The 24,573-nt window shown below is 44.8% G+C and overlaps 1 protein-coding gene across 5 annotated transcripts in view; it reads right to left on the bottom strand.

The window, feature by feature from the left end:
• LOC135914989 (transmembrane protease serine 13-like) overlaps positions 1–24,573 on the bottom strand; it is a 264,995-nt gene that overhangs the window by 27,203 nt on the left and 213,219 nt on the right. The window contains exons 1-3 of one of the 5 annotated variants that reach the window (XR_011508279.1): positions 8,656–8,922; positions 6,193–6,255; positions 3,463–3,601 (exon numbers count right to left, since the gene is read on the bottom strand). Coding sequence is in view for 2 of the 5 variants with exons in the window: in XM_070524838.1 (XP_070380939.1) it covers positions 3,463–3,591 (129 nt within the window). In the remaining 3 variants the exon portion in view is untranslated. Of the gene's footprint in view, positions 1–3,462; positions 3,602–6,192; positions 6,256–8,655; positions 8,923–12,795; positions 12,929–24,573 lie in introns of those variants that run through there. The other 4 variants (XR_011508280.1, XM_070524838.1, XM_070524839.1 and 1 more) reach the window with 4 other exon arrangements.

The raw sequence follows: 24,573 nt of genomic DNA on the forward strand, positions 1-24,573 counted from the left end.
TAATTTTTAGACCCATTCTTCGGCTTTACCTCTCCAGGTCAGTGAGCATGCATTGCAATTGGTCCCCTGAGTTACTAAACAAGGCGATATCATCAGCGAATCGCAAGTTACTAAGGTATTCTCCACTAACTTTTATCCCCAATTCTTCCCAATCCAGGTCTCTGAATACCTCCTTTAAACACGCTGTGAATAGCATTGGAGATATCATATCTCCCTGCCTGACGCCTTTCTTTATTGGGATTTTGTTGCTTGCTTTATGGAGGACTACGGTGGCTGTGGAGCCGCTATAGATATCTTCCAATATTTTTACATATGGCTCATCTACACCCTGATTCCCTAATGCCCCCATGACTGCTAAGGTTTCGACTGAATCAAACGCTTTCTCATAATCAATGAAAGCTATATATAAGGGTTGGTTATATTCTGCACATTTCTCTATCACTTGATTGATAGTGTGAATATGGTCTATTGTTGAGTAGCCTTTACGTAATCCTGCCTGGTCCTTTGGTTGACGGAAGTCTAAGGTGTTCCTGATTCTATTTGCAATTACCTTAGTAAATACTTTGTAGGCAACGGACAGTAAGCTGATCGGTCCATAATTTTTCAAGTCTTTGGCGTCCCCTTTCTTATGGATTAGGATTATGTTAGCGTTCTTCCAAGATTCCGGTACGCTCGAGGTCATGAGGCATTGCGTATACAGGGTGGCCAGCTTATCTAGGACAATCTGTCCACCATGCTTCAACAAATCTGCTGTTACCTGATCCTCCCCAGCTGCCTTCCCCCTTTGCATATCTCCTAAGGCTTTCTTTACTTCTTTCGGCGTTACCTTCGGGATTTCGAATTCCTCTAGACTATTTTCTCTTCCATTATCGTCGTAAGTGCCACTGGTACTGTATAAATCTCTATAGAACTCCTCAGCCACTTGAACTATCTCATCCATATTAGTAATGATATTGCCGGCTTTGTCTCTTAACGCATACATCTGATTCTTGCCAATTCCTAGTTTCTTCTTCACTGTTTTTAGGCTTCCTCCGTTCCTGAGAGCATGTTCAATTCTATCCATATTATACTTCCTTATGTCAGCTGTCTTACGCTTGTTGATTAACTTCGAAAGTTCTGCCAGTTCTATTCTAGCTGTAGGGTTAGATGCTTTTATACATTGGCGTTTCTTGATCAGATCTTTCGTCTCCTGCGATAGTTTGCTGGTATCCTGCCCAACGGAGTTACCACCGACTTCCATTGCACACTCCTTAATGATGTCCACAAGATTGTCGTTCATTACTTCAACACTAAGGTCTTCATCCTGAGTTAAAGCTGAATACCTGTTCTGTAGTTTGATCTGGAATTCTTCTATTTTCCCTCTTACCGCTAACTCATTGATCGGCTTCTTATGTACCAGTTTCTTCCGTTCCCTCCTCAGGTCTAGGCTGATTCGAGCTCTTACCATCCTGTGGTCACTGCAGTGCACCTTGCCGAGCACGTCCACATCTTGTATGATGCCAGGGTTTGCGCAGAGTATGAAGTCTATTTCATTTCTAGTCTCGCCATTCGGGCTCCTCCACGTCCACTTTCGGCTATCCCGCTTGCGGAAGAAGGTATTCATTATCCTCATATTATTCTGTTTTGCAAACTCTACTAATAACTCTCCCCTGCTATTCCTAGTGCCTATGCCATATTCCCCCACTGCCTTTTCTCCAGCCTGCTTCTTGCCTACCTTGGCATTAAAGTCGCCCATTAGTATAGTGTATTTAGTTTTCACTCTTCCCATCGCCGATTTCACGTCTTCATAGAAGCTTTCGACTTCCTGGTCATCATGACTGGATGTAGGGGCGTAGACCTGTACAATCTTCATTTTGTACCTCTTATTAAGTTTCACAACAAGACCTGCCACCCTCTCGTTAATCCTATAGAATTCCCGTATGTTACCAGCTATATTCTTATTAACCAGGAATCGGACTCCCAGTTCTCTCCGCTAAGCCCCGGTAGCACAGGACGTGCCCGCTATTTAGCACTGTATATGCTTCTTTTGGCCTCCTAACTTCACTGACCCCTATTATATCCCATTTACTGCGCTCCAATTCCTCCAATAGCACTGCTAGACTCGCCTCACTAGATAACGTTCTAGCGTTAAACGTTGCCAGGTTCATATTCCAGGTTCATAGGCATGGTTCCAAGTTGCCAGGTTCATAGGCAGCGGTGGCGTAGAAGTAGAACACCCGCCTCGCGTGCAAGAGGTCCGTGGTTCGAATGCCGGTGCCGACAATTTTCCACCGGATTAAAAAAAATCCGCGTGTTGATAAAATTGCACAAACAGGCCTGGAGTCTGGCCTGATCCCGGTGACCAGAACCGGTAACGCTCTCCCTCACAGAGCAGGATTGGCCACCCTGGTGCAGTACTTGGCCACAACCTCCTATGAACACAACAATCAAACCCCGGCCCTCAGTCCCCAGCAGCTGCGAAGCAACTGACCACGGCGGTGGTCAGACCTGCGACGCAGCAGAGGGTGCTAAGAATCACTGGCTCCGGACAGGCCGTCCTTGTTTGCTGGCGCTAAATATGCTTTCAGCTTACCAACACGCCCAACAAATGGCAATGCCACATGAGGAGGTTGCAGCGAAACCACGAGGCAGATTGCGGAGGAAGAGGGTATGGCGGAAGTGCGAGAACGAAAACGTAGTGCGGCGACAATGGCTGCGAGGTGGCGCCAGGGTAGCGCGCGCGCGCGTCACCCACGCGCTGCTTCCCGCAATCTACAGACTGGCAAGGTAGTCGAGCCACACTTCGCTACCATTTGTAACGCGCCACACGAGACAGATTGTCCACCCCAGCCAAGATATCGGGAAATGACAACACGTATAGAGCTGATCTCAAATTTCTGATTAGGCAGTGTCGTAATCGGCGGCGAACATTTTGTTCCTCGAATTTGCGTCACACAATGTTGGTAGTGGATTTATCCGGTTTCACTGTGGAGCTCAAAACAGGATCTTCCTTGTATTTCTTAAAGTTAGATGCTGGTTATAAGCAATGTGTAAATGAAATTGTGTGGACAAAATGCTGCCTTAGGCTACCCCGGTCGTTATAACTGTGCTTTAGGAACAACGCAGAACTTATAACCAGCTGCCCCGAGCAAGTGTAAACGCCAACCACACCAGATTTAGTGAAAATAGGGTAAAAATATGGCGAATGTTCTCGCAAATTAAAATGCGTGTCAGAAAATTACTGTATTTGTCATATTTATTTAACAAGTACGCGAATAGGCTGTGTGCCGGCACGTTTGCGAATGGACAAGTTATATAAGGGGAACGTTCTAAAATTTGTGATTTTATGGTGGGCAACTGAAGTTTTTAGCGCATCCGCTTGAAAGAAATGGCTTGGCTAGTAACTAGATTGCGATTCTGAAAGGCCGTACAAGTCTACAGCATTTTTTTAAAGGCAAATCCATGTAGCAAGTCCCGACTCACTGTCTTAGCAACCAGATCGCTGTCGGAGGTCCACTTCTGCTTGCTGGTGTCTGTTCTAATCCCCGTCAGGAACTTGGTGCTGTACCCGCAGTGTCGTACAGGAAGCACTGCTTGCGGGAGGGTTCTCATCCGTGCGAACCTTGGACAGAGGAGAACCATGGAAGAATGTCACCAGGGCGTTGTGCATGTATTCTGTCACTCTCATCACGTGCACCCAAAGACATTGTACCTAAGCGCTACCGTATAGCTAAAGGTCACAATATATGCGCAAGGCAGCTGCCTGCTTTAAGCAGGTTGTCAGCATTGCTAATGTACTTGCGTCCATCGTTAAAAACAAAAACAGCTTAATTAGTATTTCGTCAGCAATGATAATGGATTTGCGTACATATAAAGTGAAGATATTTGCTTATGTCGTCTATAGACGTTTTACAGAGTAATCGCAGGCTAGCAGACGGCCTATGAACTTATTACCTTACTCTAGTCATCAATTATAGCATATAAAACGTCTACAGAGAATACCTATGGACATGCTATAGAGTGGGGAATACATGTGAAAGCACACATCGACTTTTCTTTACACGTAGTAAATATATTGCCACAAACCAAAACAAACATCCTACCAATCTTTCCCTACAGACAGTGTACTGATTTTGTATGTAAGAATATAGACAGATTTATAGAAAGATAAAGCAGTGCACATAACGTCTATGGACAGTGTACATATGGTGTATGGACAGTATATAAACTGTCTAAATTCTTTTCGAATGGCAAGCGCGCTCCCACGCTAAGCGTGCTTCTATCGGTATTGTAAAAGCGTAACTTACAAGTATACAAGATAACCGCAAGTTTCCGCCCGCGACAACAGCTCCAATTGCTCCCCTAGCCGACGGATTCCAACGTCTGCACTGCGCCGTACCCTGATTCAAATCATGCATCTTTCTGTCCGCGTGCCTTGACTTCATATATGTCTGAATAACTCGATTTGCCCTTACGGACACAGCGATAAAGTTTATTAAGCTACGCACACACGGGCGATTTCGCTAAATGTTTGCCCCTTTGGGCAAGCGCTCTGCAGCTCAACGATCATCTCAATGGAAACGCTGTTGTCATTAAATGGACAGTGAGGAAATAACTAAATAGAATATTATGCTTTTGGTAGTAGTTTAAAGGGCAAAAGCATGAGCTGTTATGGCAATTCGACTAGCTATCTGCTAGCCTTTGAGGTGACCAAGTGACGATAAAACGACCACTTAGTAGTTTACGCACTGGGCAATTGCGCACCGTTTGTCATAAAGCACTTAATTTAATCCTTGCAAATCTTTGCGAGCCCCTGCACAAACAATTTCTCGTATTCGTCTCCAAAACGAAGATCAGTTATCAGTATTTTTAAAGAAAGCCATTCACCTACTAAGTTACGAGGCAGAGAGAGAGAGAGAGCACGAGTGCCGCGTACAACGATAGAAGTCACTGCTGCAGACCACGTAGCGGCGCGGTGACATGACCGCAAAAAGTCGCTTTGTAACACTAAGGGAAGGGGGGGGGGGGAGGGGGCGCTCCTCAAGGACCACATTCCTCCTCACCCGGCCTCTCCTTTTCCTGGCCTTCTCGCAGCTCGGTCTTTCTCACGCTGCTCGCTCTCGCAGTTTGGCCGTTTGCTCGGAAGCCGCCCAAAGAGTTAAACGAGCTGAGACATGAAAAATATTGTTAGGTGCTCGCGCATGAATTTCTGCCGTACTTAAGGTATGATTATGGTTTGCCGTGCTAGGAGCGATGATGGAACGCTATGAAACTGGCAGAAGCAGATGCTTTTTTGTGCTTTTTCGGCGCGTAACTGCGCGCTTGTTTTGTGGCTTCGCGTTGGCTGCCTGCTTCCAGTTAGAAGAAGGCTGTTGACGCTAGTTTGGTGTAGAGATTCATTTTAGTGTCGAGTACTAACAGAAAAATCAGAATTAGTTTTCTCTCCAATAGTGTATACATAATGTACACGATGCAAATGCATTGCAGAGCTCTGTTTGAGTGTTACGTTGTCGATGGCTATGCATAGTACTCGTACGCAAAAGTACTGTCGCGGCTGGCACAGATCAACCCCCCTTCGCGCGTTATTTCTATTGCATTGATCCGACTCTTTATTTGGTTTTTAAAGACACTTGCCCGGCGTGAAAGGGCTGCGATGAATGTTTAGGCGCTAAACGCCAAAGGCGATGCGCTGGCGTGTGTGAAGCGCTATGTAGCTCCCAATTCAACAGCTCGGATGCGTTTGCACTGCTCGAAGTGCGTACGTGCGTACTTGCGTGTACCCAGTCGACTGACATGCGTCCAGCATGTGCAGATTCATAATGCAATCAGCTTAGTATTATCGAGACCGAACGCAAGACTCGTGACATATTCGCCTCACTAACGCGAGCGTCATGTAGAAACACGCGCGATCAACGCAGGCGATCTCAGCTATTCTTGTCGTTTCGTCATGACGCTGGCATCTCTTTATGCAGTGAAACTCGTCCTACGCTTTTATGACAATCTGGTGCCCTTGGCTCTCAAGCACAAAGATCACAGTGGAAGCTGTACTTCGTTTGGGAACAAAGCGTATATGCAAGGACGGAAGTTACACATAGAAATGGTTTCCCTCAATGAGCACTTTCTCCATTTACGCAGTTCCAAGTCAATTTGAGCTAACAAACTCGTACATCACATTATCCTGCCGAGATGGTGAGGCGGAGAAAGCCTACTCACAATAGTCCCAATCGTTTGCACTTGAAGTGAAGACCTTGTTCTCGCAAAATATAGTTGCAGCGCCTAAGAAAAGCATGGACAGACACAGCTACACAAGCTCAGTAATACAATAACACGTGTTACGTTTCTAGCACGATATATGACAGAACACAGCCTACACACCCCATAGCTTCATACACCTGTTGACGATAGCGCGACCTGGAAAACAAGTCTGAACGAGCACCAAGAATAGCACCCAGTGCATTTTCTTACCCATGCCTGAGCTCCATACCCCTTCAACAAAGCAAGAAGCTCCATTCATACACGTTTGCACCTCCAGCACTGTTAAAATCAATCGCTAACATACGAAAAATGAGTTCTTCAATGATGCGGTTTGCCATGAAACTTAGCCAAAACATCCGAAATCCTCTGCGAAAGCCTCGCCGCCGAAACTCGATGGCCAGCTCTCATGGTGGTGAGTGCGCCGAGACGTGCAAAAGAATACAAATATATAGAAAAGGGCGTAAACGATACCACGCGATGGTGCTCAGCCAATAGTGAGACTCATACCTTCTCTCCTGCCTCCTCGCATGCTCCACCCAGCAGCGACGGCGGCAAGATAAATGTATGTCGCTACCTTTTAGTTTTACTTAGGGACGTTAGACACAACGACGGAGCGCAGTTCGCATTCTGAGGTGTATACCTGATTAGCTTAATTTCCTCTTGAGGGTTTCTTTAAAATGATTTGCAAGGCACGCGGAAGTGGTTCGCTGAAATCTTGCACCGGGCGTATGAATAGCGTTCAAGCTGACGATGTTCGTTCCATGCTTGTCCCTTCATACCAGTATCATGTGGCACCCGCGAAACGACGTGCCTAAAAGAAACGCCCATTGCTGCAGTAGCTTCCAAACAATTTCAGACTAATAGCCGAGTAGGTTGATGAGCGCCAACCTCGCAAATTATACTAGCGTTCACAAACGCATATTATAATCACGAAATAAATAAAATAGAATTAGTTTGTTAATTATCTACTTGCTGACTCTACTTGACCGTGAAAATTACAAACAGCAGCGTTCTTAAACCACCTGTGCAAGCAACGTTTGCATATCTAGCACAGCCTCTCCGAAATACATTTCTGATTAACTTTTAGGACGCTATAAAATGAAAATAAGACAACACGTGTTCTTTAGAGTGCAACACTTTAGATGATAGACTACAACACGTGTTTGCGAGCAGCGGCTTGTTTATTTTTATCGCGGTTATTTTTTCCTCCTGTTCACGGTTGTAAGAAACGAGATTAAAAGCTGTCACTGACAAAAAAAGTTCATCAGGCAGAAGCACCGAAACGCACTTCTGCGGCAGACAATGCGTCATCCTGGCCTTCTGGTATTAGCGGTCAAAGGCAATCCGCTGTTTCTGGTTTCGTTTCGAATCGATTTGAAATAGCCCTCCCCAAAAATTTCAGCGATATAGATAGGCGATTACGAGCGTAAGCTACAAAGCACACTTATAGCACCAGATAATCTGAAGCAGCTTTGTTCGCCAATATGGTCCTAAAGCAATAGCGCATCTATAATCTGACGTCTTCGTTAGCGACGGACGATATTACGCATTGGCTTTGCTTATTCAAGCAAGACTAGATGGTTACTCAATGCACGAAGTGGTGCCTTGAGTGTTTTTTTTTCATCTTTCCGTGAGCGGATGGTACCATGGGCTAAACCTGTCTGTAGCTACAATACACCACCTGATCATGGCCCTTTGGTATCACGTTTAGTCGTTTTAGGTTTTGTAAACAGTTTTTCATATTTGGTGAATCCCTAATACAGAGTCCAAGTCAACGCTACCCGAGAAGAACCACAAAACAAATAACAAATATGTGCAGAAGTAATTGCACTTTTCGCTTCTACTGGCACCAGTACCACTCCAAAAGCAGCGCTACTGAGTTTACAACAGTTACCTTAGTAGTCGAAATCTTTTCGGTACGCATCCACAGGCACGTTGACTAGTTTGGACAAGTGTTTCCGAATTAACGCACCTGTAGAACGATCCTGCCCACCTAATACAGTCACCACCTGTCACCCATAAAGGGTTGCAAACAAATTTACAAGATTGTCTGAAGAGTCGCAGTAGTCATCACTCGCGGTGGATCGGATGGTTCGGCCCCTCGATACATTAGTGCGTGCAAGCAATCCAATCTGTCGTGCGACCATCTTACGAACATGTCATTAAACCGACCATCAACGCGTTTCCTCCCGGTTTCCGATCGGTTCCTATGGTTTGAGTTTGACGAGGCGTCGTAAGAAACGTCGGACGGATATGACACGCATATCTATAACACGCAGTAATGCGAAAGATCATTTCAAGGTCTACCAGGTTCCTGTTGATTCTAGCGGTGCCCCGCGATCTCGAGTCGTTAGTGCACATTATCGCGGTAAAGAAGCAGTTCCCGTTACTATATCCAACAGAATAGTCAACATAACTGACCTTGCTAGCCGGGAAAGTCGCGAACATTGCGCGAAGACTGCAGCATAACGCTCCGAGAACCTGCGCCATGGCGGCGAGGGCAGAAACTGAATCAGGTCACTTGAAGGATGACGCCATTGGCTGAAGTTGCCAGACGGAAGGTTAAATTCTAGCCGAAGCTCGACTCAAATTCAGCACGCTCAATTCCAAATCCACGGAGCGGGCAGGGGGAACGAATTGGCTCGAAGACAGCGCGGAGGCTGTGTTGATTGTGCAAGTTTCCCTACATTTGAGATTGGTTGTTTTCTTTTTGTATTCCGTTCTTTTTCATCGATTGGTTGTTTTTCGTTTTGCGAAGACTTGTGAGCACATCGTACAAAATGTCACGTCACTACGTTGCGCATCGATCAAGCACGCTGAAGCAAAGTGCTCGTCATTGTGTGCCTCTGTGTGCGTGTGCTATTTTTATGCTCATCTCTTAACGCCATTTATTCATACTCAATGACATGTTTCTAATACGATGGTGGTGAAAGTGGATGACGTTTAAGATATTATCAAATAATTAAATTACCTCAATTTACTGCTTTCAAGTTGCCAAGCTTCGCAGAACCATGTAGCTTAAGCCTCGACCCTACATTTTCTGTCAACTTCGTACCCCAGCTTTGTTACTCGGTACCTGTCACGGAAAGAGTCCGGTTTTGGCAATTACTAAATGTTTGAACCAAATGACAAAGTACAAAAGAAAAAAAAATACTAGGGAGAATGACAGGTGCAAGCACGAATGGTGTTTCATTCAACATGTAAATGATGGTTAGTAGATGTTTACTTTCCTAAACTTCCCCCTTCTGCCTTCAAACCGCTTGACGTCTTCGCGAATTCATTTCTTCGAACACAATGTAGACTTGCGAAAGCTACGATTTCCCTTCTGCGTTTAGAAATCTAGGATTGCTACGTAATTTAGGCAGATGAAACACATCTGACTTTTTAGTGCCTGATTAAAGCTGCCCCTGCCACAGTATTAATAAACAACATAATATTCTGCACATTCTACGCTTCTGAAGATCCCGAAATTTTTCTGCTTCACGAAGTTATCGTGAACTTAAAGGCAGCAAAACTTAGTTTCAAGATTTCATGCAGGAAGGCCATGATTCATGTGTGACGCACGGATGGATTCCAAAGAACGACGTCGCAAACGATAATGTCGTTCGCCAGCCCACGAGGATTTGAAACTAGTAGCACATTTCTTTTTTGGCACACAGTCGAATATATCCTGAAGGCATTATGACAGATGATGACAGAGTCGTGCTGAAAAAGAAATAACACCCATAATTATGCTAACAAGGGCGAAACCAACAATTATCGTCCTGCTAGATGTATGAATGCGTCTCAAATTTAACGCGAAGCAATCATTTTGCCACATTCGTGGCACTTTGCAGCAGGTATAGTGGGTAACGTTGTAGGTAGGTTCGTGTCTCGCGTCACTTTAATGAAATTATGTGTGAGCGATCGCAGAATTGAACGTTTTGCCGTCGAGCTTAGTACTGCGGTACTCTGACCATTAACCCAAGATCCTTTCCAAAATAGACTGACCCAGGATCACTTGCATTACTCGGTCGTTTCAAAGCTAGCGAGCTCATTGAAGCACTCAGAGCGTACGCGTCTCGCCACGTTGCCCATCTTTTGTTGTTACACTTCTCGTTTTGAGGCACCGTGGTATAGTGCACCTGATTCTGGGACCGGCTCGCTTTCCGCTGTGCTTTCCTCGTAGCAGCTTATGCTACGTATAAACTGTGCGGCATTGTGGGGCATCATATCGTGTTCATGGCGCGTGAGACTGCAGCATTTAATTAAATTCCAACCCTCTTGCAGTGACCTCAACCTATCGCCTTTCAGTTGTCCAACGAAAGAGAGAGGAATAGGAAAGAGCACAGGCTGTAAAATAAACCATGGGAAAAAGCTCGTGCCCTTTAAGAATAATTGAGGTTGTTTACCAAATCCCTTTGTCATGCGGCCTTTCATATATAGGGCAGGCAGGCCGATGCATTAATGTAAGGCTGTTGGAGCACCAGAATTTGTTAGACAAGAAATCTACAAAGCTGGCAAAGCACTGCTTTGAATGTTAGTGTAAACTGTACTTTGATGACACAGAAATCCTCTTTGTGTGCAATGATAGCATTACAAGGGAAGTGTCAAAAACATTTCACATAATCAGATGAGGTAGTGGGTGTGTTGGTCAGCCTTCCGTAACCTAATCTTTCAAGCAAATGGGCTTGCTGAACCGGAGTGAACAACGGTGTTAATCTTACACGGGAGCACGAGGGAATGTGTTGCGAATGACGAGTGCTTTTATTCACATCGAAGAGGTGCGCACGCTCGATGTAAGGCTTCAAAAAGCCATCGTGTTTTTCCAATAAACGCAGTCGTGACAGCGCCGTGTGTGGCCCAGCATTTATTCTGCGGTGCCGTGTACGTTGTTAGCGCTGTTTTTTTTTAACATTATGGTATCGCTTTGATGGCACCTCCGGTGTCAACTGTTACGAAGGCCAGCCTACCATCAATGGCTTCCAAGGCTGCAATATGGGTTGGCGTTGTGTTCCTCGCATAAACGAGTCTCGGTAACCAGGCAGCTCATTCGAGAGAAAGCCGCAATGTTCCCTGCTAAGCCTAATCCGCCAATGTCCAACATATTAGGTACGCTCAGTTGAAAACCTCGTATTGGGGATTTTAGCGCGAGAAACCTTACGCGAAGCTATAGGGGCGTTTTTTGACATATTGGGGAGCCAGGCATAGGTTTTCTGATATCTCAGCAATAAAATTAGAACAATGGCTATTTTTAGTAGGAATGTATTCACCACTGCCAGAATCGAAGTGGGATCAAATTCTTTTAATATTCTTTCGTGTGGAATGGTGACTCGGCCCCCTTGGGTTAACAATGCTTTTCAGCAGCAAGCGGCCCACATGCGAGAATTTTTTTTTATATATCCCATGCATTTACGTTGTCATTACGGCTCTACGGATTCCTCGCGGAATTCAACAAAATAAACTGAGTCGCCGAATGAATGAAAACTCTCATGGAAACGAATAATACAGTTTTAAGAAAATTTGCTCCAGTCTTCGTTATGAATATTGTATACCAGCTTCGCATTTTCACATCAGGGCAGAGCTACTCTGCGAAGGTTGCATAGCGACAGAAATATAGCACAGAGTGCTAATCTAGGGCAAGCGCTACGGTGGCATTAGGTGTCATGAAATCAAGAGCATCACGCAGCGCCAAAAAAGCCTTCAGATTGCAGAGGAGAATATCAGCCGCCTGTTCAACAAGCCCATAACGTGTGACGAGGTAAGGTTACACCGGGTGGAACGAGCTGACTAAGCCTGGTTGGCCCAATCTCTATCTTCCGGTCGCATTTTGTTACCACTGCAGTTGTCAGCCCGAAACTGAGTTGGTGTGCCCCTGATCAGGTTATAATACTCCGTCGTAAAGGCTGCTGCTGTTGTTTAGGCCTACAATGTTTATAACACGCACCCACTAGGAGGGATTAATCAATCGTTTTATTGAAGCGAGGATATTCATCATAGGCGTCACACTGACTGCGCAGAGAAGAGACAAAAAAAGCTAGTCCGTCGTATCGGCGATCAAATTGTTACCTTTGGGCAATGGGGTGTTGTACTGCGAACGACTTCATTAAACACCAATTTGTACTGTGTAACATTTACAATGTGCAGTTCTTGCTCGATTTTTTTTTAGTGGCACCACCTCGGAGTGACGATATCTTTCAGCGCACTTCGTGAAGCACTGCAGACAATACTGTAAAGCGTGATGTACGCGTCCCTGAGTGGTGGCAACAGTTGTGACAGCCCGTTTGCTGTTGTCGCGGTAAATAAGCACAGAACGGGAACGTTCGCTCAAGAGCGCCGATTTTTAAGGCACCAGTACGCGCTTGGAGTGTGCACGGTACACATTCTATTCCGCGCATTCCTTTCTTATAGTTATTGGCATTTTGGTGACAAAGACAACAAAGTTTGCCGCAGCATGAAACTTTACTGTAGGAAGCTGAAGTTAAGCAAGAACGAAACATCGAATTCAGTCGCCCAGGTGGTAAAAAATTCATCGCGCACGCACATAGAGAAAGAAATGTACGAACAATATGAGCGTATTACCACTGTCATGCACTCTGTATGTGTCCACTTCTACGAGCAGCCTGAAACGAATTGGCAAGACGACTTGAGAAGACGAATATTCCAAGGACGTTTCCGTCACTCTTGTGATGCAAACGACACGTCACTGTCATTCAGCAGGAGTATCGCCGTCTCAGGACGCAGGCTGGTAGAGAGTGTAACCAAGTCCTGGCACTGCGAAGGCAGCCGTCAATGTATTTGTCAAGTAATTTCGTGCAACTGTCATGCACTAAGAGTTGCCCTGATACAGTTGTGGTTGTTTGCTGATTTGAAAGAGAATGAGTATACCTCCTGAATTTCTGAAGCCACTCGTACAATGGTAAAAAGCGGCTCTGATCGAAGCCGCATACATAAAGGGGTGATTCTTTCTTTCTTTAGTTTTGAGGACTTTTATAAACTCACCTGTGGTAGATAGCATAACTGTTGTCCTTGAGCTGGATCGTTTGAACAGGCGGACTTGAATAGCACGAGCAATCGAAACACATGTTGAACTAATTAGGAAAAATTCCCCAAATAACTTCCTAATTATTTTACGGCTCGTATTCCAGTTTACGAATTGTGGCCGGAGACCTCTCATCACGTCCTCATCACGCCGTCGTCGTGATATACTCACCTTCGAGTCATTGCCCTCGTACCATTGTTATGCCACGTCATCATTGCTCCGTTGTAATACAGTCTTCATCATACATTCATGGTCATAGCACCGTTGTACTGACATCGTTGTTGATCCATCGTCATCACTCTAACTTCATTATCAGGATTTCATGTCGCAAATTGTTCTGACACCATTGTCGTCATGCCAGCGTTGCCACGCTGTTGTTTACCCTCGTGAACACTTCGAAACTTCATACCACGGTAGTCGAGCCATCGTCGTACGGCATTTGTTGGTCGAAGAGCACAACTCCTTAGTTATTCTATGGTAATCGTGCTGTCGTCGTGCACTAGTGATTTTGCCGTCGTTGCCATGTCACTGCCGTGTATGCGCCGTCATAAGAGAGTCCCCGTTATGCATCCGTTGTCATACCGTGGTCATGCTGCTGCCGTCGTGCCACTGTCGGCGCAATGACGTAATCTTCGTCATGCAATTGTCTTCACGCTTTGGTCGTTATACCATAGTTACCACTTCATAATTCTCATCTCATTGTGGTCATGCCTTTGTCGTGCAACTGTGTTCGTCGTTTTATCGACTTTATTCCTTCTTTCTCCATCCATCGCCATGCAGTCATCGGCATACCTTCATGCTCTTGGGCTACATTGGCAAGCAAGTGTTAAAAGCAAAGTAGGCCGATACCGGAGACAGCATACGTTGCATGTAGCCGAAGCAACGTAACTCCCATAGTTGCTACTCCTGATCTCAGATAAATGTGACTGCAGCAGTATGGTGCGTCGCTACATTACTTAAATGTCAATCACATTACCGTGGGCAGTCATCGTGAGATGGCTTCCGCCATAATTTTTTCTTACCCAGATTTTCGTGAAAATGGCCTTGGTTATTTCAAAATTGCAACTCGCTGTAAATAGCTCTAGAGGTTCAAATTGTCATTGCAGTATGAATATTACGTGCTACTGTTATCAATAGTTTAGTTTGCCACTATTCTTGTAATCACTGTAGGTAACTCATACACTTGATATAAAACAAAAAAAATAGTTTTTAAGTAAGCAGTCAGACATTGTGATAAGCCCCCACGAGCGTTTGTAACAAAAATATGTTGCTTTGTAAAATTGTTTTTTGCGCCATCGCCGATCACAAGCAACCGACCTCATTCCCCCGGCAGATGTTTGAATGAAACAAGGCTCTGCAGCTTGAGTATTTGCTTGTGGTAAACATTTGCAACTAAGACTGATGAAAAAGAGCCGCGAAAGATGGAAGCACAGGCTTTCTAAGCCCGTAATCTCAACGTTGCTCCCTCCTCCCCATTGCTTAGCGCGTACGTGGGACGGCTGTGTTTTTGCGAACCTTTGGCGCCACTGTTTTTTTTTCTGCGTGAGCGCGCAGTGGCGCAAGCTCATTCCAGAGGTTTCTCGACAGCATCAGTTACTCCGATTGGATGGACCAAGGGTTGCTCGTTTAAGCCAGATTACTATCGCTTTATAACGGGAGACGTCGTGCGTAAGGCGCATGAAGCAGCAGTGACATAATGTCATATATGCAAAACTGGGGCTTGTTAGAAGCTCTTTTCTTAGGTTCACCAAGATGAAGCGAAAGGAAATAGCAGTAAAGTTACTTATAGAAGCTCATCGAGCCATAATTAGGCCTTATATGTGTTTTTTTTTACTTTGCAAAGAAGTTTATTAAGGTCGGTGGAGACAGCTCCGCGGAACGAGATATGGAACTGTGGATATGGATAGAAATATAATTTTCAGTGGCAGTCAGTGGCGTTGCTTAATGAGTAACGCGTTGGTATAATAAAATATTCACTTTTAAAAGTTCACCGGTACCAATGTCCCTGATCCATATTAGAAGAATGTGATGTGAAGTACATGAATATTGTAGACGTTCCGCATGGTAACTCACACCCGATAACAATATATAGAATAGATCAGTACAATTCCTGAACCAGCGACCCAGGATTTCTTGATTGTCCACACAAGATCTTTTTGGGGACATTTTGTGCCGGATGGTGGAAAGAGTAGGCGCTGCCAAAAAGTTCGAGATTCAGGGCGAATCCTTGTTAATGCTCGGTGTTTAGTCCGTATTGGATGTAGACGGCGCGCAAATTTCACGTTAGTGGCTTAGCTTCCCAATTATAATATATATATATATATATATATATATATATATATATATATATATATATATATATATATATACAGAGAGAGAGAGAGAGCAATCGATGACTGATAGTGCTCTGTTCGAGACCACTATCAGCTGCGCTTCGCTCTTCGAAGAGGCCGTATGTGTGTCGAGTGAGCTCCTTAAAAATTCTTTGCAATGTGGTGAACGTGGTTTACACCATAGATCCAGGATGTGATATAGATACCACGTACCGTTAACTCATTTCTCTGGCACAAACCACTAAATTACCAATGAATATTGTTTTTAAACTGATCAATATATACCTTTTTATTTCAAAGTGGCTTCGAACATGCGTCATAGAAACAAACGCGACTGTAACATGGCACATCGAGAAACACCTCGTGAGCAATATTTCTTTCTACATCACGTGCTCGCAGAATAGCCAGACGAATTCGCAACTCTGAGAAATTATGAAGTAAAGAAAAAATGAAGGCATCAAATCACGATTGTTGGGGCGCAGCAGGGAGGGCCGTCTCGGGCGATTGAGAGGCGTTTAACGGTGCTCCCAGATAACGTACCGCGATAACGGAACCAAAAAGAAACGTGACACAAACCATGCGCATCTCGCTCTTTCAGTACGAGGTAATTTTCTCATGGACTGAGTAAGCTGAACGTGCTCGCGATTCTATCGACAACTCCTGCAGCCGTCACTTCCACCGGAAGGGCTCTAGTTGAGTCAGCACCCTGACCACTGTTGGCGACATCGATACCGTCCGGTGCTCCGCAGAGAAAGAAGCCGACCCTCCTCACGGAGTATGTTTTCTTTTTTTAATGCTTAAATGGCTTACTTTTTACATTCGTGCTGTGATCTGACACACAGAAATCTCGGACACGCAGTAGTCGCTTTTCTCGAAAACAAATAGATGCCTGTACACTCAGCGCGCTAGGTGCCCTAAGGTGACCGCATAAACTTAGGAAGGTTCCCTAAGGGAATGCGGCCACCCAAGCGTCCACTCTTCTCTACGTTTACGCTCATCTCTTGGTTCGAACGCGAAAACGAGATTCGGCAGCAAACGAAGTGAGCCTACCATCATCTGGAAACCTCGGCACTTCTCGTTCCCAGCTTCAAACGTTTCGAGACGCTGCCATATTTCTTTTGTGTGCGATGAAACCTGCAACATTTCACGTGCTTTTGTCTACGTTGTCCTGAAGAAGTGAGAACAGAGCATCTTCTTCTCCGGGTCTGTTCCTTTACTTTCTTGCGAAGGCATAAAGGATGACACACTAGGGTGCGCCGCTACGACGGACTAAGCGGGTATTCTCAAGCGACGGAAGCCGGAATCGCCAAAGGAAATAGTTAACTGTCAGTAAAAGGCCGACAAAAACCGCGCACCACCCATCGAGGTAACGAACGAGCACGGGCTAGCTGTCATGACTGGTGTGGCTCCAAGCTGCGATGCGATCACCGAGAATGCACATGCTGCATATTCCCGCCCTTCAGACTATTTTACGCAAGGCGTGTCTGTGAATGTGGGGGCGACTTAGCGACGCCAAAGCTTGGCGCGACATGAGTCACAGAACGACGTTCCTAAGAGGATGAACCCGGGGTGCCTGCATTAGCAATTCAGATAAGTTTGGGAGTCCCCAAGTTACCTGAACACGCACGGTTGGCCTGAAGTGACTTCCGACTAGATGAAAGCCTCCTCTCCAAAAGTTTAGCAAAATGCTTTTCGCATTGTGCCTTTCTGTGACCATGTGACTGTAGTAGCACGACATTTTCTTTGGAGTGTCGGCTTTATTTGTATGCTGTTCTATACGATCATATCCTTTTTTTATTTGGAATGATTAGCCGCAAGGTATTAAGAACCAATGAAAGGTAAATGATATCATCACTGCCTCATGCATCAATGGTAGTAGTGTTCTTGCTGTTCATCATCCAGCCATCACGGTATACTCTGGTTCTTTCCTCCTTGTGACACAGCGATGTGAACACGAATATATTATAAATGATTTCCTGACATTGTTCCTATTAACAAAAATTGAGGAAGTGACTAACACTTACTCCTTTACGAAAAATCGTTAGGCGATATCTTCTTTCTTCGTTTTTTTTTATTTTCTTCCTCAAACTTTCTTTTTAATTCTTGCACCAATTTTTAGTTAGCCGCCAGCGCAACTTCGACAAATGTAAGTGCGAGACATATCCGGCTGGGATTCACTTTCGTAAGGAATGTAATTAAAACCTGTGAATGAGCTACTTCTTTCTTTATTTTCAGTAACAGAGAGACTTTGCGCATCAGAAAAAACATTCAAATTTCCATGCGGCATATTAGGATAGCTAAATCAAAGGGAATCAGTCATCTTCGAGCAATATAGAATATAAATTTGTTGACAGGAAGGACAGAGAGGTGGACCTGAAGTAGTGCGCTCTAATCTGCTACTCTGCACAGGGGAAGAGGGAAGGAACCACTAGTGAGGTTTCATATATCCGGAAATATGAAAAAATACCAAGTTTTGTCTGTTGGCTTGAAACAGCTCACCCTGTCCCATATATTTACATTATATGTTGGGACTGTACAAGTATATACCGACGGTTCGGTCACACCATCTGCCACAATGGCAGCATTTGTCACCCCACAACTTGGAATTACTCGGCGATTTCAAGTAGACCCCAAATCGACATCAGCAGCTGCAGAACTTGCGGTAATACGGAAGGCTGTCTGTTTTACGAGAACGCAGACACCTTATAAATGGACGGTGTTCTACGATGCCAAATAAGCGCTACAGGCGCTAAAATGTTTTTTAACGAAAGGACCCCATTACCTGCTTGTGCTGAAAATCGCTTAACTTCATCACAGTGCCGAGTTAGGTGGCCATGTGACCACTTTTCAATGCGTGCCTAGTCATTGTTGCGTGATTGGCAATGAGTTCGCTGACAGTGAGCCAAGATCGGCCTTCGCTTCCTGTGATAAAGTACGGATTGCCTGCTCTCCATCTGACACCAGCTCTACAATCAAGACACTTATGCAGTACCTTACAAAGGCATACAGAGCCCACGATGACAACATTCACAGAAGCCTGTATATAATCGACCTAAACGGTAAATTATGTTTGCCCCCGAAGGTTACGCGGAGCAAAACGTCATTGCTACACAGGATTCGGCTGGGCGTTGCTTTCAACCGTCGCTACGCGCACCTCATCGGCCAGTAGAACAGCCCTGATTGTGAACACTGCCAGATGCCAGAAACGGTGGAACACATACTGTGCAATTGCCCAGCATATATGCTGGAGCGAAGGACGTTGGAAAGTTCCCAAGCCAGCGTTGGTAAGCAACCACTGTCGGAGGACGCTATTCTTGGCTCATGACATTGCAACTTCAATGCGGGCAACTAAGGCGCTGTTGAAGTTTCTGCAGAACACCAAGCTCGCCAAGCGGCCCTAGCAAGGCAACTGTCGCATACACAAGCACTCACCACTTCTCTTATCATCATCACCCATCCTAGTACTTCCACTCTCCTGGTACAATAACTTTAGCAGTGGCCATACAGAGGACTTCTCTCACATATTTCTCAATTCTTGTGTGGATTGAGCGGCAGCACGTTTGCTTCCAGGTCATTTGTTTCTGTCAGACATTGTTCTAGAATATTCGGCGTAGGGTTCACGGTGTGGGACCGGGATATCTGGGCTAATCCCTTATAAATGGACCTTTTTTGTGGACAGACAGCGCTTGTACGCGTTCATTCCTTCTTTCAGTCCTCGATCCGCTGGTGCGCTGTATTTCTAATAGCAGAGATCCTATTTAACTGCGTCGCTCATTGTTGGTATACAACAAGCGGCTATATATTTTGAAGTGTTCATTGTGTTGGGCTGGAATGAGTGCAAGTAGAACGATATAAAAGTCAATTTGACTCGTTTACGTCCCTTGACTCCACGCTAAATATAAGTGCCCATCCCGTTCCTGTCCCTCTGTGTCTTTTTTTTTTGTGCAGTCTGCTCTAATACAGCAATAATTTGGTGAAATTTGCCGGACTTTAGACTATTGACCGTATTCTAACATGGGGTATGCAATCACTGTCTTTGTCGCCAACGTCATACTGAGTAATAAAATTCCGAGTTGAGGAAGTCAAAACATCTACGTCAATGGCATTCCTATACCTAACCGATACATGCGCATACCGTGCAATGTGGGCAGCATGTTGTGATTTCGTTTATTGTGCCTCTGTTTGCCAGGCATCCACACGTGTGTATATTTTCTGTATCCTCACCCCTTCTATGACTCATACGAGTATGTAGCATTCTTAAATAAATAAACAAATAAATAAATAAATAAATAAATAAATAAATAAATAAATAAATAAATAAATGCAAGTGACTTGTTGAAAAATTAGGACGAAGTTTAGATTGGTGTATACTACAACGCAATACGTGAAGGTTGCTGAAGCAGCGATGTACAATACTTTTCAACAGCAGGTGAGCAACATGCTTTGAAGAAGGCCGACTTACAAGCGTCTCTTGGCCGCTTGCTTCGAATATCAAATTAGAAACCTTCCGTTCGCAAGTAAGCGTCTACGTTCTGCACTAATAAAGTGAAGCTCATCGGGAAGGTTCTCAACAGTGATATTGCATAGCCCTGAAACCACACCTGAGCACTGAGGGAGAAATAGTTGGGAGAAACAGAATACTACACGTAGTATCGAGTGTGATATGTGTCGCATTCACATAATATAGTGAGTGCTAGAAAATGTTGTCTGGCCCGGCGCGCTCCTTTCGTTATTATCATACACATACGACATTAGCGCTGCATTAGAGTGACATTCAACATTAGAAATTATATACATAGCCTTAATCTCACTTATCTACTTGGGTGTGATTTCACCAGCTATGGGCCTTTTACAGCCAGCAGTCTGCGCACTGCGCACGGATGCGTCACCATTGAACGCTTTCTGAACCGGCAGCAAGCAGGTATCAGCCGTCGCCGATCTGTGCAGGAAGACTCTGCCAAGAGGTCGGGGACTACTTAGCACTGCTTATTTAAAATGTAGAAGAGCAGATTGAAGACGTAAAGATGAAGAGTGAAGACGCGAAAACTGCGACAGAGACTCGAATATTTGGAACGAGACTGCGATCCAGCTTCATCCGCTTCAGCTGCACAAGGGGTGCCCGTGTTTATGACCGTTCCTCATGCACACCTGCCCGCAATGCGCGCGCAACAAGCTCAAACACAAGCACTGAATGGCCAGTTGCTGGCGATGACTGCCAAGCTATAGCGCCGCCTGCAGCATCAACGCAGTATTACCGTGTTACCGCCACCGCTGGTACATAACATCACGGAATGCTGAAGCTTGATCAGGATGCAAGTAAGCGCTATAAGTTCTCTAAGGGGGGAGTGGGGGGGGGGGGGTAACATGCCGACGCAACTTGTCTTTCCATGGCAACGAAGGCAAACCGGAGGTATATGCGAACACCGCAAAATTTCGTCAGTGGCGAAAGTCAACCAGCAGGCCGGCGGTCACTTCGCCACATGAAACTTTTTTTTTCGGTCCACGCTTAGGCGAACACATTTTTAATCCGCACTGAAAGTGGTCAGTAAACTATTCCTAAGTTATCGAACCAGCGCTGGAGACAAGAATGATGTGGTTGGAACCAAGCACCGTGCTCGGAGCATTTTGCAAACTGACTATTCCCGTGCGAGCACACGCGTTCGATTCCCGAACGAAGATGTTGTACGAGCAGTTGACGACAACAACAGGGCAACAGCCGTAACGGCCTCAAAAGTATCACGCTGTAACGAGTGGAATACAAAAGGTAGAAGGCAAACATCGGGCTGCTGCCTCCGTCGCCTTGAGCACTGGTAAATTCGCACGCTGTAAGTACTGTAGTGCTGTCAAAACGAATAAGCGAGCGGTGTACTTCCAAAACATCTGCAACTTTAGCCAAAGTTCTGGCTCGTCTACAGACAAATTGTTCACCATGGCGGCCAAAATAGCAGCAGTACGAGTCGTTCATTCGACCATCGTGTTCATTGTAAACAAGCGGGCTAACGACTGCAAGCAGTCGGTCGATGGCGGGCGCATTCACGTGACCACATATGGTGCCGTCCACGATTACGGTGCTGTACACGGTCTATGCACGCATACAGCGAAGAAAGCTGGCTTCCATTTATGTAGGACGTGGCTTGCCGTTTAATGTGCGCAGTTACCGTTATCAATACAGATTGCTTACAACGCTATCTGGGAAGTCGTGAGCCATTGGCAAGATTGTCTTCTTGATTGGTTTGTTTTGACTACAGTCATTCATGCTGCTCATATGTGCAATTGCCCGGAGAAGCCGTACATTTCAATGAAACGTTGGGAAGCCTGCACCATTCAGAAGTAGGTCTGTATAAGCGCGCTGCTTAGTCGTTTAGGCACGTGGACGGGATGCTTATGAGAAGAGGGGCAGTATCGGATCAAACGCACGGTCATTTAGCCTAAATTATAAAGTAGGGCCAATGTTTGCCCTCGCCGAAAGAGAATGCAGGATAACAAAAACACAGTGAAAAAATATTTGATGCTTTGCGGATGACGGCAAAGCAATACGCCAACAATCGGCTGCCTTACTGCGAAAGGAAAGAAATGGCGATCAGCAATCGCTGAAGTTCGATACGTTACGATGCCGCTCTGACGGGCAAGAAAGAAATGGTTGAATTCTAGCAGGTATTTTGGTTACCCTATTTGCCGATATGTCGTGAGGTTATGTCAGTTTCTCATCGCCAAACATTTTGTGGTTGTCAGTTATGTACACCCGTGCGAGTAGACGGTGGACCAATGACGACGTTGTTTGTTGCCATATTTTTAGCACAAGCGGCTCGCGTATGCTTACAAGTCTGATGCTATATGTTGACACACATTAGAATGTAGCTTGGTATGTTCAATGTTTCCAGCTAAATTTTTATATGTGGTGGCAAAATGTGTCTGTAAAAACGCATCAAGCTTGGTTGTGCATAACTTAGCCGGCATTTCATGAAAAAAAAATCTTATTTCATTGAAAGTTAAAAAAACACTTTTTATGATTTGCATATTTTACAAATTCGAAGGCCTACTATAAATTTAAGACACTGTACCCCGGCAAAACCTACTCTATTATTCTACGCCACTAGTACTGTTGTCCCACGGAAAGTCAAATTCATGTCACTCACAGTATCTTTTTGCAAAATTTCCAAACATTGGTTTCTTAAACAACTGTTTCCGACTGACTCAGAAATCAGTTCTTTTTTTTTAACATTTTAGCTAAGGCGCCGCAGCTGAAACATATTCCTCACTAATTTTCTACAGGTTTCTCGTAAACTGACAAGAGAACATACAACTGCACCCCGTAATTTTTCGTTATAGAATCCCAGCAATGCCGAAATTACGACAATGACGAAAATTTTAACATTTAGGCATGTTTTTTCAAAAAAGAATTATCACCCATTTTCATGAAAGTATTATGGAATAGCCAACCACGACTGGTAAATCTAGTTTTGCAAGAACACGCTGCATTACTTTACTTAAACTGAGAAAGTCGAGCCTATTTTGCCACCATTCAGTGGTCATCCCAATGGGGTGTCTCGTTTTAACAATAAAAGAAACCGCACACTCTTACTGAATTCTGAACCTAAATTTTTTTCGTTGTAAAGAGGAGTAACCCACATTGTATTTTTTTGCCCTTTTTTTGCCGTAAAATGAGTTGAGCTTCTGTTTTCTGGACTCCTGCATTCTTACTCCTGCTACGGCTCGTTGAGGTAGCGAGCACGCGGGAGAACGTACAGCATGTTTTTAAAGACTAGTCGGGGGAGCCTATTTCTGGCATTGATCTCCATCTGCTATCTGAGATGCTCCCCGTGTACAGCAACCATGTACCAGCCCAGCAGGTAAGCGCCATGGCACTACTGCAGTGCATATTCAGGATATTAGTCAGGAATGTTTTTCAGCTTCATCGCCTTAGTTAAATAAGCAAATAAGGTAACAATGATTTCAGAGACATTCAGAGGCAGTTGGCCAAAAGCCGAAGCATTGCAATTTTTTCAAAAGCTTTGTATGAGTGACATACATTTCCCTTCACGTGGGCCAAGGATACTAGCGGCGTAGATTTACCCAAAAAAATTGGAGGGGTACAACGCGTTAATTTTAGAGTACTGGGCCTTCGAATACGCAAATCTACAAGTCAATAAACGCGCTTTTTTGGCTACAGTGAAACGAGATTTTCTTTCGGAAAATCTCTACTGCGCTTTGCAAAACCGAGGTAGACTCTTTTCTACGCAGACATTTTCCCGCCTCATACAAAAAGTAGGCTGAAAACAAAGTATTTGGAATCCCATTTGTCTGCCTTTATCTGACGACACCCAGGTCTGCAAGTACCAGGTGCAATATGCTATTTTATTCTGTGAGAGAAAGTATAAGTCAAAGCAGGGATGATAGTCATGGTATGATTGCATAGAAAATTAATAGGCCGCCAATGCGCTAAAGTCACATTAAAAAGATCTCAGGCTACAATATTGTATTCTAACAATTCACATAGCAATATTAACGTGACCTTCTATGGGTGGTATCACATGCAAACACGTTGGAAGAAGAAGAAAATACATCAAATAAGGCACGGACCGAGGAAAGAGACGGTCCATGCGCTGACTTCATCAGAAGAATTTATTCACTGCCGGTTGCAAGTATATGGTGATGGATGATGGCCAGTGCTTATATATATATATATATATAGAACGCTAATAAGGATTATACATTGATAACGGCTTTCATAACAGCGATGGCAAATAACCGCTGACGCAGTGAGAGCCCAGACTGTCATTCTGTTCTGCTTCAATTATCAATCTAGTAAGGGCGTCTTTATTTTTAGAGCGCAGCTCTTTGGCGTCCTTCCTGGGTTTCGCGTCATCGTCGGCGTTGTCGTCGGCCTCGTAACCAGCTCCGCCCCCCTTTCATCCCCCCAGCGCTAGCAGCGACCGACTGATACCGCTGGATGCCGCTGACGCCGCTAGAGAGTCAAGATAACGT

Source organism: Dermacentor albipictus, chromosome 9 (assembly GCF_038994185.2).
Source record: "Dermacentor albipictus isolate Rhodes 1998 colony chromosome 9, USDA_Dalb.pri_finalv2, whole genome shotgun sequence".
In the NCBI taxonomy this organism is placed as follows: domain Eukaryota; kingdom Metazoa; phylum Arthropoda; class Arachnida; order Ixodida; family Ixodidae; genus Dermacentor; species Dermacentor albipictus.